At 35.8% G+C, this 16,050-nt stretch overlaps 1 protein-coding gene across 3 annotated transcripts in view; it reads right to left on the bottom strand.

Annotated features, from left to right (window-relative positions):
• The window catches only part of CORIN (corin, serine peptidase), a 123,166-nt gene that overhangs the window by 4,490 nt on the left and 102,626 nt on the right, over positions 1-16,050 (bottom strand). For all 3 annotated transcript variants that reach the window (XM_015285490.3, XM_025150049.2, XM_040700259.2), the window contains 6 exons: positions 15,288-15,398; positions 13,496-13,625; positions 6,789-6,911; positions 5,370-5,419; positions 3,655-3,829; positions 765-1,036 (listed from right to left, as the gene is read on the bottom strand). In XM_015285490.3, the coding sequence (XP_015140976.2) occupies positions 765-1,036; positions 3,655-3,829; positions 5,370-5,419; positions 6,789-6,911; positions 13,496-13,625; positions 15,288-15,398 (861 nt within the window). The remainder of the gene's footprint in view (positions 1-764; positions 1,037-3,654; positions 3,830-5,369; positions 5,420-6,788; positions 6,912-13,495; positions 13,626-15,287; positions 15,399-16,050) is intronic.

The raw sequence follows: 16,050 nt of genomic DNA, 5'->3' as shown, positions 1-16,050 counted from the left end.
AAATGTAGTTTTCGATGGATAGTTTCGGAGCTGCTTCTAAACAGCATATTCCTCACTAGTGCAATTTAGTTTTTGCCATGTATATGGACCTAGCTACTAGGGGTGAAGCAATACTGATAGGAAAATTTCCTTATCCAATGTACAGAACTGCCTTTCTGAAAATTGCTATTACAGAGAAGGGAGAAACACAATGATCTCCTAGAAGGAGTCCAACAGAGGGCCAGAAAGGTTATAAAGGGCCTGGAGTACCTCCTGTACAAGGAAAGGCTGAGTAACCTGGGACTGTTCAGCCTGGGGAAAAGAAGACTGAGGGGGGATCTGATTAATGTTTATAAATATATGAGGGGAGGTGGGAGGAAAATGGATGTGGCTCTTCTCGTTGGTGTGTAATGACAGGACAAGGAATAATGGCCTAAAACTTGAACGTAGGAAGTTCCATACTAACATGCAGAAGAACTTCTTTACAGTAAGGGTGACAGAGCACTGGAACAGGTTGTGTAGAGAGGTCATGGAGTCTCCTTCTGTGGAGCTAGTCAAGACCCATCTGGTCATCTACCTGTGCAACCTATTATAGGGAGCCTGTGCTAGCAGGGGAGGTTGGACTCGATGCTCTCTTGAGATACCTTCCAACTCCTACAATTCTTGATTCTGTGAATCAAGTCCAGCATTAGTATAAATAGATAAAGCTTTGTAGTGAGATCACTTATTTGATTAATCCAGTAGGTGCTTAACATGCTTAAGATTCCTGAAAGCATTCATCTTACTTTTGTTGCCCATGTGTCCCCAGCCTGTGATGTAGCAGTAGGTATCTGGCTGTACCAACTGTTCCTTGCTGGGCAAGCAGACAGGTCTTACATAGCTCGTTTCATTGATTTCTTCATCTAGTTGTACAATGCTGATATCATAGTCTACAACTGCTCTGTTGTAGCGTGGATGCAAGATGATGGACTTCACCAGTCGGGTCTGCATGAAGCTTGATGGATGATCAAGATTGCTTATCCCAAACACTACTTTCCAGACAGCTGCATTTTCTCTCCTTTTAGGAAGAAACAGGAAAATGGGAAATTTAATTCAAGTTCTTTTTAATTTAAAAACCTGAGGTTTTTTTTCTCCCTAACTTTTTGCATACTATACTTCGCAAAGCTGTGTACATGATAGAAATGCTACAAGAAGACAAATGCTTAGGCATCATTACTGGTCAACAAAAAGACAGTGTTTTTCATTCCCTTCCCACCTGCTACTGAAAAAAATCTAGCTTACAGCCTCAGAAAGTATATCACCACCTATTACTTGTTTTATTAAATGCCCAAGAATCTCAAAATCATCTCCTGGATCCTGCCCAAGTCCCCGGGTGCTCACTTGCTCCCTGGTGAGCATGAACTCGTTTCTCTAGGAGTGACAGTATTGTGCATCAGAATGATGCTCACAGCAGTAACTCAAGCTGAATCCCCAAAGGAATCTCACAGATGCAATTCAGTTATGAAAATTAAATCTTTTATGATGGTCATGTGAAATTATTAGCCATCCCATGTGTGACAAGCATACTCCCTAAGCCTAAGGTCAGAGGTTACTATACTTTGACTTGTACATAACTGTTCACAAGTTTCTTTTTTTCAAATACCCCTGATCACAAAAAATGATGGATATGGTGCAAATGGGAGGATTGAACTAGGGTTTGTTAAGACATAAAAAAACACAGACCTTATTAAAGGCTTAGATGATGTAATCTCTTGACTGTAACTGGCAATAAGTCACGAGCTCCTAATAAGTCTGTGATTCTAAGATCCTCAGAAAAGTCACTTTTTCAGAATAATTGAGATAGCTCCAGGGAACTAAGTTCCTTTGAAGAGACTGAAGCTTAATTATAGCAATTTGAATTAAAGCATGAAATTTTGGCTTTTTAACAGTATTCCACAGAATTGTCATTCCTAAAATTTTGACAGAGATTTGGTTGTTAAATGAAGACTATTTTTATCTGAGTTCCTTGAGAATTCTGGTATTTCGGACTAAAACTATCTTTTTACAATCATAATTAATTTGTGTTTTTCCAAGATGTTTCAAGTTTAAGCCGTAGGAATATCCTATTGTTTATACGAGAATTGTAAAAGAACATTGCTCAGAGCAATGAGAAGTCTCAGCCAGAAGGTATTACCCTACTATTCAGTAAAAAAACTTTAAATGTCATGGATGCTTTGGTGTAAAGCATTTCAAAGAGATCTGGACAAAATAGTAGGGGCCACTAAAACAAGCAAATGACTCTGCTTAATGTAGCTCCTTTCCATTTATAATCTCAACAAATGTTCATGGCATTAATGTTGCCTACTGCATTACTGATACAGTCTTTGTATTTTGGATCCCAGATTTCACAAAATATTTTTTTACTTAATGCACCAGAGCACTTTAAAATATGTTTTTATTTCTTAACTGGTTGGTTTAGTAAATTTAAAGAAAACTTTGTGGCATTGGGAAAGATTTTACTATTGCTGTAGGAAAAAATACTCAAAGAATGTGAAGATTTCAGGTCCTTGGAAACATATCCTTAATCTCATCAGAGAAGCAGAAGAGAAGAAATATTCTCCATATAACCCAAGGGATTAATAAACTGAAATTTCTTAGCACTTTAAAAAACTTTTTGCCTTGGTGTTTTCTACTTTAGGGCATACGGAATATGAATGTGAAAAAGACTTTTTGCATCAAACATATAGTTAAGAAAAAGAATCATTTAAGTTATAAAGAAATATTCATCTGTAGAAATTGAAGTGCATTTGCATGTCTACCACAGAACTTCTACTGGCTTAAAAAGAAAGAAAGGAGTTTAGCGTAGTCCAAAAATTTCCAGTGAGCACGAACCAATTTTAAGCAAAATTAAGCACTGGTGACAACCACCCAGAAAAAAAAAAAAAAAAAAAAAAAAAAAGAGTGCTGACTACAGCAGAAAACATACATTTCAATTATCTTTAAAAATACACATAACTTCAGAACAAGACAACACTAATGAGGCAATGCACTTTCATCCAAATTCTTTAAAAAGAAAATTGGTTTCCATCAGAAGGCTGACAATGACTAAGACAATTCTGAAGCTATACAAACCTTCTCTGACCTCCACAGTCTCCACCATGGGACCTCATAGACCATGAAGCACTCAGTGGTTAATATTGACTTTCTAGTGATTGATGATTATAGTGAAGTCATGGAGAGTTTATAATCAGAAAAGGCAGTGAACTTCAGTACGTCACTTACATTATGATTAAATACTTGTGTTTTATTTTTTAATGGCCACAGCATTTTTCCAGGGTCATTTCTATGCTGTTGCCCAGAATGTTTCTTTTTTTAAATCTATGGCATTGTGTGAGACCTATGGGATTAGAGTTTGGGTCTTCTTTTTCTTTTTGGTTTCCTGCTGAAAGTCAGGGCATCTTCATTTAGCTTTCATCAGCAGAGACAACAATTCATAATAAAGAATGTCAAAACCTAACCTGATGTTGTTTTACATCATTTACTCTTAGTTAGTGTCTCTAAAACCAGGCTTCTTGCTGTTCTGCAAAGGTCATGACTTGATGCCAGTATGTTTGGTATTGGAGGGAGCACTTTGTGATTCTCATGTGCAAGTTACATCTAATTTGTACACAAACAGTAAAACTGAGCTCCTCTCACCCTTCAAAGCAGTGTGCTACTGTTAAGACCCATCTCTTTGCAATCAAAACACAGCCACATATGTGTCCACTTGGCTCGCTCTGCAGAGAGCACTGCCATGGCCATCGACCTGGGCGACTGGTCCTGCCACCAAGGATCCTTTTGTTCATGCGAGCAGCAGGGCGATGGCCACAATCTAGTGAGAAACAGATGCAGAAGGGAGAATCTGTTACCACAAACACAGAGCATACAGACCTGGAAGAAAAACTGGCCACAGAACAATGTTAACAGAGTCATGAAATTACAGTGAACAATACAGTAACTGAAGTCATCAGTAACCACATGTTAATATCAAACACATTGAGCCATTTTTATCCCCCTTTTTTCTATAAAGGGATTTGCTCTCCTGAGATTAATTTTGACCTCTTCAGAATAATCATTAACCAAGCTAAGCTGGTAAAGATGACTATCTTGAACAGTTACTGGCTGCCCTTGGAAAGGATTCTTGGTTTCATATCACTGTCTTTCTGTCAGCTAACAATGTCTTTGTGCTACTTGTACTATCCATAAGGAATATTTCTGGAAAAATCAGGACAGCAATAATAAGCACTTGCTTAAGCCAGGTGTGAGGTGCATGTCAAACTGTTTACTTAACTTCAAGGCACAAAGCTTGCTTTGCTCTTGGAAATTACTAAGGAAAATATTTGCAGAGTTCAAGGTTTTCCAGTACTCTACCCATTCCACTTTATAAACAGACATACAGTGTAAATTATACCAGATTCCTATCTGCCTGGCAGATAGGAATTACTTGAATTAGTTTGCCCTTCACTTTTGTTTTACTTTATATTCTGGATTAGTAAAATGACAGACTGTTATTATTTATCCTGTTTATGCTCAGTGTGATTTAGAGAATGAAAGAACACCACCAGTTTCTGCAATTCACGTCCCAAGGGAAGGTATGCTGACATTGCAGATATCTGTGGTAGAGAAATAAATTAGATTTGTAACTCGTAATTCTTTCTGTGTTCACCTAAGTAACGTCAGGGGGCAAGGAGCATTACGTATTCTTAAAGCAAAACATGTCAGGAGCAAATACATTTAGCACGCTCCTTTGGGGTGTTGTTCTTGGGTAAGAGTAGTAAATATTTATATTACTTTCCCAAATTTAGGTCATACTTTGTGATTTATTTTCCCTGTGTCAAGAAATTCATAATGTATGTGTTCTTCAGCAAAGCTCTCCTTGTTTGTAGAACATTTTATTATTCAAGATGAAGGATTTCTCTGTTTTTCAAACCACTTAATATTGCACAATCCACTGTGCCTCCAGATTAGGTCTGTAGTTTTCTAATTTAGGTTCTTTTGTCCCCTTGAGATTCACAGCTAAACAGATCACAGATTCAACTCCCAGGTATGTCACCTACTAACCTCTCTGGTCATAAATAATATTTTCAGCAGGAAGTTTTTTCAAATTAATTTTTGGAACCTGACTGCTGACAAAATTCATTTTGCAAGAGCAGACTGGGCTAGTACTATAGAGAACCTCATAGTTAAAAATAAGAAAAGTTGTTAAATATTTAACAAAGCACAGGGGAAAAAGAGGCAATGCAAAATTGGAGGTTGCAGATGTCGAGTAAAATATCAGAATTAAATGACACTAAACAACTGAATTTGTTGGAGTACATTTCACATGTCTTTAAAAATGCCTTTGTTTTCTCAGAAACATGCACTTCTCTTACCTTCTTTAGTGCAAAGTAGAGCCACTTTGCTTCTGCTTTGGCACATCTGCCTAAATATTGGAAAAAGAACATAATGAAAGTCTCAACTAGTAAGTGTGATTTTTGGCAGTCTGTATATCAGCACAGGTATGGTACCCGCTGCTGTGAACTCAGCTGTTAAAGTTCCCCAAACTGTAAAACAAAACACAAGAAACTTCTTATGCCAGATCATCAATGGCTTCCAGTGTCTGCTTGCAACAATTTAAAATATTAGTTCAGCTTTACAATGAATTTCATGAGCAGGTGCTACACATTTTGCAGGCGACCTCATTCTATGGGCACCGATCCAGCTCTGAGGTTGGCTGGGGTGTATGGTCTGTCAAGTCTTATTTTATGGCACCTGAAAGCACAGAGATGTGCTGCTTTCCCCATCCTTACAGGTGAAGGCTGGGAATTTCTTTGAAATCTATTTGATGAAAATCTTTGACCCAAAAGATGCGGTATGTTGATGAAAACCCAGGAAGATCGCAAAAGCGCATATTAAGAAAAGAAAAAAAATCCCTTTGGAGATTTTCAGATGTGAGAGCAAAAAAAAGTAGTTCTCTGTCAAAGGGAGATTCTTGTTAAAACCAAGAACACTGTTGCTCAGCTGACTGCCTGTTTGTTTCCACAACTTATTAATCCATCCCATGCAAGTGCTTTTCAGATGCAGAGACAGAGCAGAATTAGACTGTGTATATGGATTAGCTGTTCCTCTGGTTATTCTTTGAAGGCTGTAATCTCAATAAGTAGGCTGACTTCTTCAGTGGAAAAATACTAAAAGGACTGTTTCTGCAAGTGCCTACTTCTGCTTTCCATCACTTCAGTTTTGTGCTAGTTCTACCTCAAAGTAGTATGTTTCCCTTTCGTTTCAGTTCATCTTTATTTCAGTCATTACAGAAAAGCTTTCCTACAGATAATAAAGGAGCTGAAAAGAAGAAATCCAGGTGTATTCCTCAGATCTGCTTCTTCACACATATATTTTACCTCAGCTCTCTGCATTTAGCCAAGCTAATCTTTTCTCATGAAATGGAAGAATATTCTGTGGAAGATGGGTGTTCTGAAATCTCCTTCTGGGCATTAGAAAGAGGAAAAGGAAAACAAAATCTGCTTTTTGAAGATGGATTCAAATGCTCTTCCAGTTTTGTCCTAAATGCTAAAAGTAATTAAAAGTTAATTGGCTCTTTAGTCTCAAAATCACAGTTCAAATGTTTCAGCCATGACCAAAGCCTGGCTTCTCATTACCAGCTACACATTTAGGAGAGCAAATTAAAAGGAATATACTACTGTCTAAGGTCAGAATCTAAGCTTACTGTAAATGAATATAATTCTACTGAAAAACTGTGATCTCCAAACATGGTGAAATAGCAGTGAAATAAATCTCCTTTACCTGTCACTTACCCATTCACTAGAAGTGCATGTAAAGTGGAAGCATTCTTACTCTTCCAGTCTGAGTGCAGATGCAGCCACTTTTGATGCTGCATTTCTCCATCTTCTAATACAATCACTGTTTTAGATGGTCCTCTGAAACGAATGAAAGACATTCATATACTTCCTATTAGCTTGCTATGTCATGTTTATGAAAGGGAAGAGACCTCCTGTTCACTACATAAATATTGAGCATAATGTTGTATCAAAGCCACATGTGGCAGAGTCATTGCTGGGAAATTATATCACCCCAAGACACCAGGCCAGTTAACATACCACTGTCACTAATACTGTGTTTTCTGTCAAGAGCTAGAATTAGAACAAGGAACAGCAAAAGATTTTTGGTGGCATTCACTGCACTGTATAAATTGAAATATTCTTTCTACATTTTCGTGACTCCAAAAACACAACAAATAGATCTTACTTTGTCCAAGAGGTAAAAAATAGTAATAATAATAGTAATAAAAATAAAATATTTTCGTATCGTCTTATATTTGGAAGTCCATTAAAATATAACTGTAAAGATCAATCTGAGCCTTGTAATACTTTACAATATCTCCAAGTTTGCACTGTCTTGCTAGACAGAATGAATTAGAGGTGATGTCATCAATGAGAAGAGCTTTCAGGGATTGCTCCCCTGACCACTGGTCATAGACCAAATTCTCAATACTAGCTTGTGGAAGCAGAAATGAGACCAGTTCAGGAAAAACTGTGAAGCCTCTGAACTCATGTCTCTCATGACAGTACCAACTAAAGCCAGCTAGATTATTAGTTTGTCTTTAAGTCTGATTTTTTTTTCAGTATTACCTGAATCTGTTTTAAAACATTCACAGAATTGTGATATCCTTTACCCAGCTGATCACATGAACAAAGATCAGAGAATTATGTTTTATGGTAAGGTTTTCAGTGAAACCACCTGGAAATGTTCTCAACATTGGCAGAATTAACTACGTCCTGAGGCCCCAGCCCTGGGTCCTGCCTGTTTCATGACTGATTTTTCAGAACCTTCTCTGGGCATGTTAAGCAAATATCATTCCATGACCTACTACAAGGAATATGCAGCCAGATAGCAACAGGTATTTTTGAAGTCTGTACTTCTTTGTTTAGAGAAACGTCTTTTTGCAGCATTATTGCTGGCTCAGGGTAAATATATAAAGCTCTCTCTTTTCTTCATGTCCAGCACTTTCTTATTTCCCACTCTTTCCCACCAAACATTCACAAGCTTATTTTACTCTTAAGGTGACATTCTGCCTTATAATCCTCTGTGAACTATGCCATTTACCACCTCATAACTGTGTACACCGTTCTGACATATAGAGCATGTAACTCAAAAGGGTGCGAAAAGTGAAAATATCATACCATCTAGTAGATCCAAATTATATTATCCTTCATACCACATTATTTTGTTGAAAGCTACAACTCGTGATAGTATATTCATTATTAAACACAGACACATTTCCAAATCAGGAGCAACGACCTTCAAGATGCTTGTATGAAATTTTATAATTATTTTATAATTATTAATACAATGTGTTTTACTTAGTAAAAATAAAAACTATGGCCATGTTTTTTTTTTCCTTGGTGTTCACAACCTGACGAATTCACCAAAACCAGTTCAAAACCGATGTATCCTAATCTATGCCTTTATAATTTCTTGTAAAGGCTGTATCCTACCCCTACTGGAGCTGTAGCACGGGATTCTTCCATGGATAAACTCTGACAAAGGGGAAGATGTACATTTCAGTTAACTGCTGATCACTATGCTCAACAGAGTTTACAATATAGTTTTAGTGAGAGTTGAAGAACATGATTTGTATACTAAATAATCATTAAAAAACAGCAGAAAGCGGGGACTAATTATAGCTTACAAAGTTAATACTTTGCTCATAATTAAAAGTTACATAAATTCAAATACTTCTGTACAACAGAATGGTTTTAATACCTTGTTTTCTCTATAATACTTTGCAAGTTATCTCAAAAGTACCAGACTTCAGAATGAAATATAATCCAAAACTGGATTCCTTCTCTCTTCAAAGTTAACAGTAACATTTCTCTGTTCCACTTCTACAATTCCACTGTTTTCAGACTCGTGACAACAGGCTTGAAAAAGGAAGCCTTGTGTTATGCCAGAAGGTAATGAATAACATGTGTACGGGCACTAATATAAAACAAATTAGTCCTATTTCAGAGCTAAAACAGCATCTGTTTCCTGTCTGTATAGATTTAATAGCTGTGTACTTTTAAACTCAGCGAATTTGATTTGAAAGTCCTGGAGGAAAAAGATAAAAATAAGAAAAAAATGTGATGTCATTTTTACAAGCTAGGACTTAACACAGTTTGGGAAAAGTATTTATGTTCAATCACTGGAGTAACCTCTCCACTGGAGTAACCTCTCTTTGATTGACAGTATTCACATTTTTTTTATTTCAGACATCACTAATTACAAATACATTTTTACTTAAAGAAAGAAAAGTATCCAATCATGGGTGATAAAAATATTGTATTACTATATTATTAATGTGTTTGGGTTTTTGTTTTGTTTTGTTTTTTTAAGTAACTATCATTATTTGAAAGGAATTATTAAGTTGGAATTTCTTCAATAAAGTCCTCTCCAAGTAACTTTATATATTGTAATATACTTATGTATATGACAGATAAGACAAACTATCAAATATAAACTGTCTATAATATACTGCATAAAGCCTCTGTATAACTGCATATTAAGATCTATTATCACTTAAAATCGTTGAAACAAAGTCTTCTATATCAACTACAACCTGTAATGTTATTTTCAGTAAATCTTACTTAATAGTTATTTGTTTCTGCCCCTAATAAAATAAATGTCATCTAAATAAATCTCATATTGTTAAACCTGTAAGATTTAAGAAAACACACTGGACAATGTGAATATATTCAAAGTAGGTCAGGCATATCATGCGCTCTGTTTAGAGGATCTAGATTCAAACAAGTTCCAATACTTTACTGTGCATGGAATTTGCCATTCCCAAATGGCATGTTTATTCTTGGAGAAAATAGGATAGGTTTCGTTCAGAAGTTGAATGTGATCCTTCTACTGCGGATAGGACAGAAGCATTCAATGTTCTGTTTCTGTGATGTTTTTTAGGCACTTCCATAGTCCTGATGCAGAGTTAGAAAGCAGTTAAAAACATAATTAATGTGAGAAGAAAGATTATTGCTACAGTACCTTGACTGCTTGGTTGAACAAATATTATAAGGAATGTTACAACAGAAAGATTGAGTGAGAAAGGATTAGAAAGGAAAAAAGCCAGGCAGGAGAAAGAAACTGGCCTTCCACTTCCATAAACGCAAACAGTAGAAGCTATGGCAGAGGTAAGAAGCAAAAGGAGCTGCCTGTTTCTGTGGATCACCAGGGGGTGCAGCCAGGAAAGGGAGTAGCAGCAATAGAAAGCAGCAGAGCTTAGTGTGAATTTTTATAAATAACTTGCTATTTTGTAAACACCTATAATTGTATGCTGATAGTGCTATACCAGACCAGATAAATCAGCTAAAATTCTCCTGTACTCTGCTGGGTACAAGCTGCTCAAATCATGACATTTGCTCTCTCATCCTAGTACAAAGAAGGAAACTTTACTCCACTTAATTGTCATAGAGTAAACAAACAATTCCATTAACATCTCATTTTGTGAAATTTTTGATCAGAGCAGGCCATGTTCTTGTCATTACTACTTCATCAACAAAAATGAAGCCTTCATAATAAGTGAAAATGTCTTTCTTCAACTAAACATCAAGATAAATCTCTGAACATAACAATATTCTTACCAAGCACAGTATGCCCATTTTGTGCAACACAGCAGCATGCTCAGCTAATGCACTAACATACATCTGACATTGACCTGAGAAATCAGTGGCAATTGTTTTTCCACTCTCTGTGTTACCAGAAAAATGAAGTGCCACAATATTGCTTTTCTGTATTTAAATGTGGGACCCAGACTCTTGCTCCTGTCTGGCTTATTTTCTTTCCAAACGCTTTCTCATTCTCAGTGGTGCAACAAAACCATCTGTTAGGCAGTCATACCAGGTGATCTAATAGTCCTCTGTGTCTGTAAGTTTCACCGAATCTAAGATAGGAACTCTACAGAGAGTTTCCCTTAGACTCTTAGCATCATAAAAAGAAAGTTGACTTTGCACCTAACTTTCCTTTTGCGCTACAGGCAAACAAAAGATCTGCTAAGTACAAGCATAGCATAACTTAAGCCGCCATTAGTCAAAGGGCTTTCAGACAATGTTTGGAGTCTGCAGTTTTCTGTGATGTTGCATCACATAAGATATTGCATGAAAAATTGGAAAAACATTATCTGTGGAATGGCTGACAGCCAGGAAAATAGCTTGAGCTTGTGTAATAGGCAGAACAGAATCATCTTTAATGTTGCTTCAGACACACTGCTTTAACTTTCCAAGCAGACAAAGAGACTGTTATTCTGTAAAATATGTTACTACTATCACCTAAATTAATCTAACTTTAATCACTGTCATTAAATATTCATCTTTTTTTTTCAGATTATATAGGCTGAAGAATTAAAATTATATATAAGCTGTTAGAAAGACATTCATATTTTAAACTTTACAATATTATATAGCAATTGGGATTTGTCATATGGGGAAACGCTGGACATAGCTATGTATCAGCCATCTCAGAATTAAACAGACAATAAAAATACTATGTGATACCACTCCTTGCAATTCCAGTTTAATTATTAAAAAATCTCTACTTTGCACTATTTTTCTCTAAGAATTAAAAAAAAAAAGAGAACTATTAAATCAAAACCAAATAACATCATAAGTCATAATTAATGAAATTTCCATAGCAACACAACTAGTAGCTTCTGCATTATAACATAACATGGCCAAAATTTCTATATTCACACTTTTTTATTTTCAGAAAGAGTGCAATGAAATATTTCCTATTAGGAATATCTGAATAAAAGCACTGCTTAAAATATGTTTTTTTTTCTTTAATATAAATTCTTAAGAATAAAAAGGAATTTCTCACATCATTAGTTGCGCTCTATTACCCTTAGTGCTGACTTGAAATTATTTAATATACAAGTGGTTTCAACATCATATTCAGTCTTCCCTGTCATCATAAGTCAAATAAATAGTGGAGGACAGATGAAATCTATGGTTTTAGGCCAGATTTTACAGAGTCTATTATTATTGTAATATTCATTCTTCTCTCCTCCCCAAACAGAAAATACTACCTACTGGAACATTTCCACTGAACCCCTAAGCCACGTTAAAGAAAAGTTAAATAACTACATTAATTCATATTTGTCCTTTATAAAATGTTCTTGTGTATACATCTTTTTCTCACCGCTCTTGTTCACAATTAATCTACAGTAATTTCAGCAGTGGCTGTTCCCACAAACTTGGAAAATATCTAAGAAAACCAAGTTTCAGTTGACCTTAAAAAAGTGGGACATTAAGAAAGGGAAAAAAACACACTACTTTGTTTTTCTGAATCTTGGAAGGAAAAGCTAAAACTGAAAATTAGTGTCAAACTGAGGTTATAGATTTCAGATTTGAACTGAAATTTCCCACTTCCCTTCACATAATCACCTGTCACTAAAAAGAATTTATTGAAAACTCAGAGTTTTTCTAATAATTTAATACATTTTGCATTTTCCTAGTAGCACTCTTAATAGAGAAATTAAGAATATTCTGTGTTAAGGTTATGAGACTTAGATCTGAAGAAATAAAAAACGTGACTGATGTAAAGATCATCAGTTTATTTTCCAACAAAAAAAAATAGCAGTTAACTATTTTTGAAAGTACCAACGGAGCTTAAGCCTATTAGGAAGTTATATAAAGTTAAAGCAGAGGTAACTACAATATTATTTAGATATACAAAATCAGTTAGTATGATTACTGTGTGTTAGAAAGGCAGATAATACAGAGTAAGTTAAGTGCAGACAATGTAAGCCAAGTTCTTTATCCTCCTGCACCTCCTAATGAAAGGTACAAAGAATAAGATAGTATGTCAGTGTATGTGGTGGTCAAAGGCAGATAGAGAAGAGATGTCTTAACCCAAATTAGGAGATGAGACATAGGCAAAATATCCTTCTATACCATCAAGCTTGTCTTTTCTTAGTAGAAGACAACTTTGAACATCCAAGCAGATGACAGTGTGCATGAAATATGAAAAATCCGTAGAGGCTATTTCTTTTCTTTTCTGAGATACACCCAGAAAGCTCTACCATTAGCAATTCTATGTTTAGAGATATCTAAATTAAATATCTCTGGTAGCCTACCATACTGTATTTCTTATAGAACCCAGAGACACCTTCCACTGCTTTGAGAGACATGTCTGCATTATTGCTTTAGGAAGACAGAGTAACATATTTCAAAAAAATTCTGAGCCTCAGAAATAACTGCCAGTCTGAATATTGATGTTTGCCAAGACATTACTATCTTTTCAAGACTCTGAACAATCACATAATGCTTATAAAATGGCAAAAGTGACTAGATATTTGTTATTGTTTCTATCTTAATTCACAAAATTTCATTATTTCATTTTTCTCTGTTATTTCCATACTAAGTCTAATATTGCATGGGTCACAGTGACCAGTGATCATTCACATCAATATCCATCACTCCATTGTCCTAAGAAATTCACCAATGCTACAAACTACTGACCTTACCCTAAACCCATTTGATTGCAGGCCAGTTGGCTCAAATTTTCTTGCCACTCATCAGCACAAACGTGATTATCAGCAGCTGACCTGTGAACGGTCAGAAACATCAGGGAATTCATGTTTTTAGACAGGGTAACTGTGAAGAAAAAGAAAAAGAACTTTACTGTTATTTCACATGATTTGTTTTATATATGGTATATCATAACCTACTGCTACATTCTTCCAAGATGCTGTCACTTCTGTAGATTTCATATGCTCTATAGCTTTACAATTTAAAATCAAGGCAACCGTGGCTATTAGAATCTTGATAACATTGAATAGCTTAAGACACTAAACAGCAGACATCTAGAGGATTAGAATAATCGCTATAGCAGAGGTTAACATGGGTTTCTGACAGTCTTAATCTTGTTACATAATATTTTACCCCACAAATAATTCAACTGAAATCACTAAGGTGAGGGATGTTTGAGGGATGAATGTTGCTTGACGTAGGAATGATACCTTTATTTGACTCTCAGTAATTTGTATCATTCTTATCTACTGATATTTGGGTGTAACTAACGAAGAAAAAAAAAAAGCAAACAACAGCTTCTTTTAACAAGAAAGATCATGACCATTACTTCTTTCTTAAGTTACATTTAAAAGCACGTGAGCTACCCCTATCATACGTAAAAAGCATCTCAAAATGCCCCAAATTGCACAAGTAGAAATCTACATCCTTCTCTTTCTAAGATTCTGTAAAAATGTTTTGACATTTTTTTACCCAAATACAGGCTGATTTTAGTTAAACTGTTCTACTGATTCTTGTTTGAATAGTAGTAATGTTAACACAACCTGTCATTACACATTTTTGCTATATGCTGAGAGGGCTTTTGCTTTTATTCCCATAATAAAGCTATGTATCAGTTTTAGAGTATACCTTTTCAAATATGCAGTTCTAGAATATTTCTTCAATTTCTTCTTAGCTACATAGGTTTTATTAAATTTTGCTGTTTATTAATGTTAATGATTAATATTATAAATGTTTATACTGTTTAATATGAGTGCAAAATATTTGCTTCTGTAAGCAATATTGTGCCTTTTTGTATATATAATATTAGATACAAAGCATCTGTCAAACATAAATTGTCAAACTTAAATGCATGCTAACTGTGAATTTTCAGATGATATACTACAAACTTCCAATTTGCTTCTTTTTAGTACTTTTTTAAAAAATCTAATTTCAATTTAATGAAAAGTGTTTAGAGAGTTCTACATGTAAAAGCACAAGGCCTACTCTGTATGTGGTTAACACTGGCAGTTTACGACATACCACAGGGATAGCATGATGTACATGCATGCATGCACTGGGAACCTACTAGAACTATTTACCTCTTGTAAGCCTGAACCTGTACCACTGAATTCAGTGGGAATTTCACACTGAATTTCATGAGTACAGAATCAGGGCTTAGAATTTTTGCCTAAATAAATTCTACATCCGCATGCCTTCTTCCTCTCTCCTCTGTCCACAGTACTTTCCTGATTTCATACATCATTTAAAAGTTCCCTGCAGTGTTACTTTACTTGTATCTTTGCACTGTGACACTTAACGCTGAGTTTTTCCTTTCTCTCTTTTTTCCCACCTTCTTTCCTGCTTCACCAATTTGAATCCAGTCTACCTTTGGTAATAATGGGAGATCTCTCCACCACTGCAATTCATTCTAAACCAAATCACCATTGATTATTAGCGTTAATACATTAATACTGCCATCAACCCAGACATCACTTTGAGGCAGAATATGCCATGGCAGGAACTCACCACAGTCCCACTCATCTGAGGTGTCACTGCAATCTGCTTGTCCATCACACCAAAGTTCACGTGGCACACATTCATGGTTGGCACACTCAAGCTCATCCTTCTCACAAAATGCTGCAAGGAAGAGAAACACAGTTCACTCTGAGAAAAAGAATATCTAACATGAAATGCACATAGAGACTGGAAAAAAAATGTAGAGGGAGAAGGTAGGCACAGATCAGATATGCAGCCGAGTGTTTTCCTTAGAATTCCTCATGCTGTTGATACACTTAAAAAAGCTTTTTGTTGTCTGATACCAATGTCAACTCAAGCTGAGCTTTCATTTTTCTTATTTTCTCCATGCAGATGAAAGCTGCAGAGATGCAGCTGTATAATCTCCCTGTAAAGCCTGACCTCATCTCCAGATATCAGATATGTATATATATATATGTATTTTTTTTTTTCCTGTTTCAATGAGTCCCCTGTTCAGCCGAGCTGGTCTTCTGCCCCAGTTGCTTGACTTGTGGAAGAGTAGGAAAAGAAGGATGAAGATGTGAGAAGGAGAAACATGGGGAATAGAGAGGGCTGGAGTGAGCAAGGAGACAGCAAGGATCTGGGGATGTGAACACCAGAGGACAAAAGGTTAGGGAAAGGAGAAATTGGTGCCATGGAAGGAGTAAAAAGGAAACAGAGAATAAGTATGCCTTTTTGTCTGTATAGAATGTTTTTACATCCGTTTGTTCTGGGCCACAAGATCCTAAAAATGTGAACAGCCCTTTGCAGAGTT

This window comes from Gallus gallus, chromosome 4 (assembly GCF_016699485.2).
Source record: "Gallus gallus isolate bGalGal1 chromosome 4, bGalGal1.mat.broiler.GRCg7b, whole genome shotgun sequence".
In the NCBI taxonomy this organism is placed as follows: Eukaryota; Metazoa; Chordata; class Aves; order Galliformes; family Phasianidae; genus Gallus; species Gallus gallus.
The sequence above is the reverse complement of the archived record's forward strand: the minus strand, read 5'-3'. Positions and strand labels throughout refer to the sequence as shown.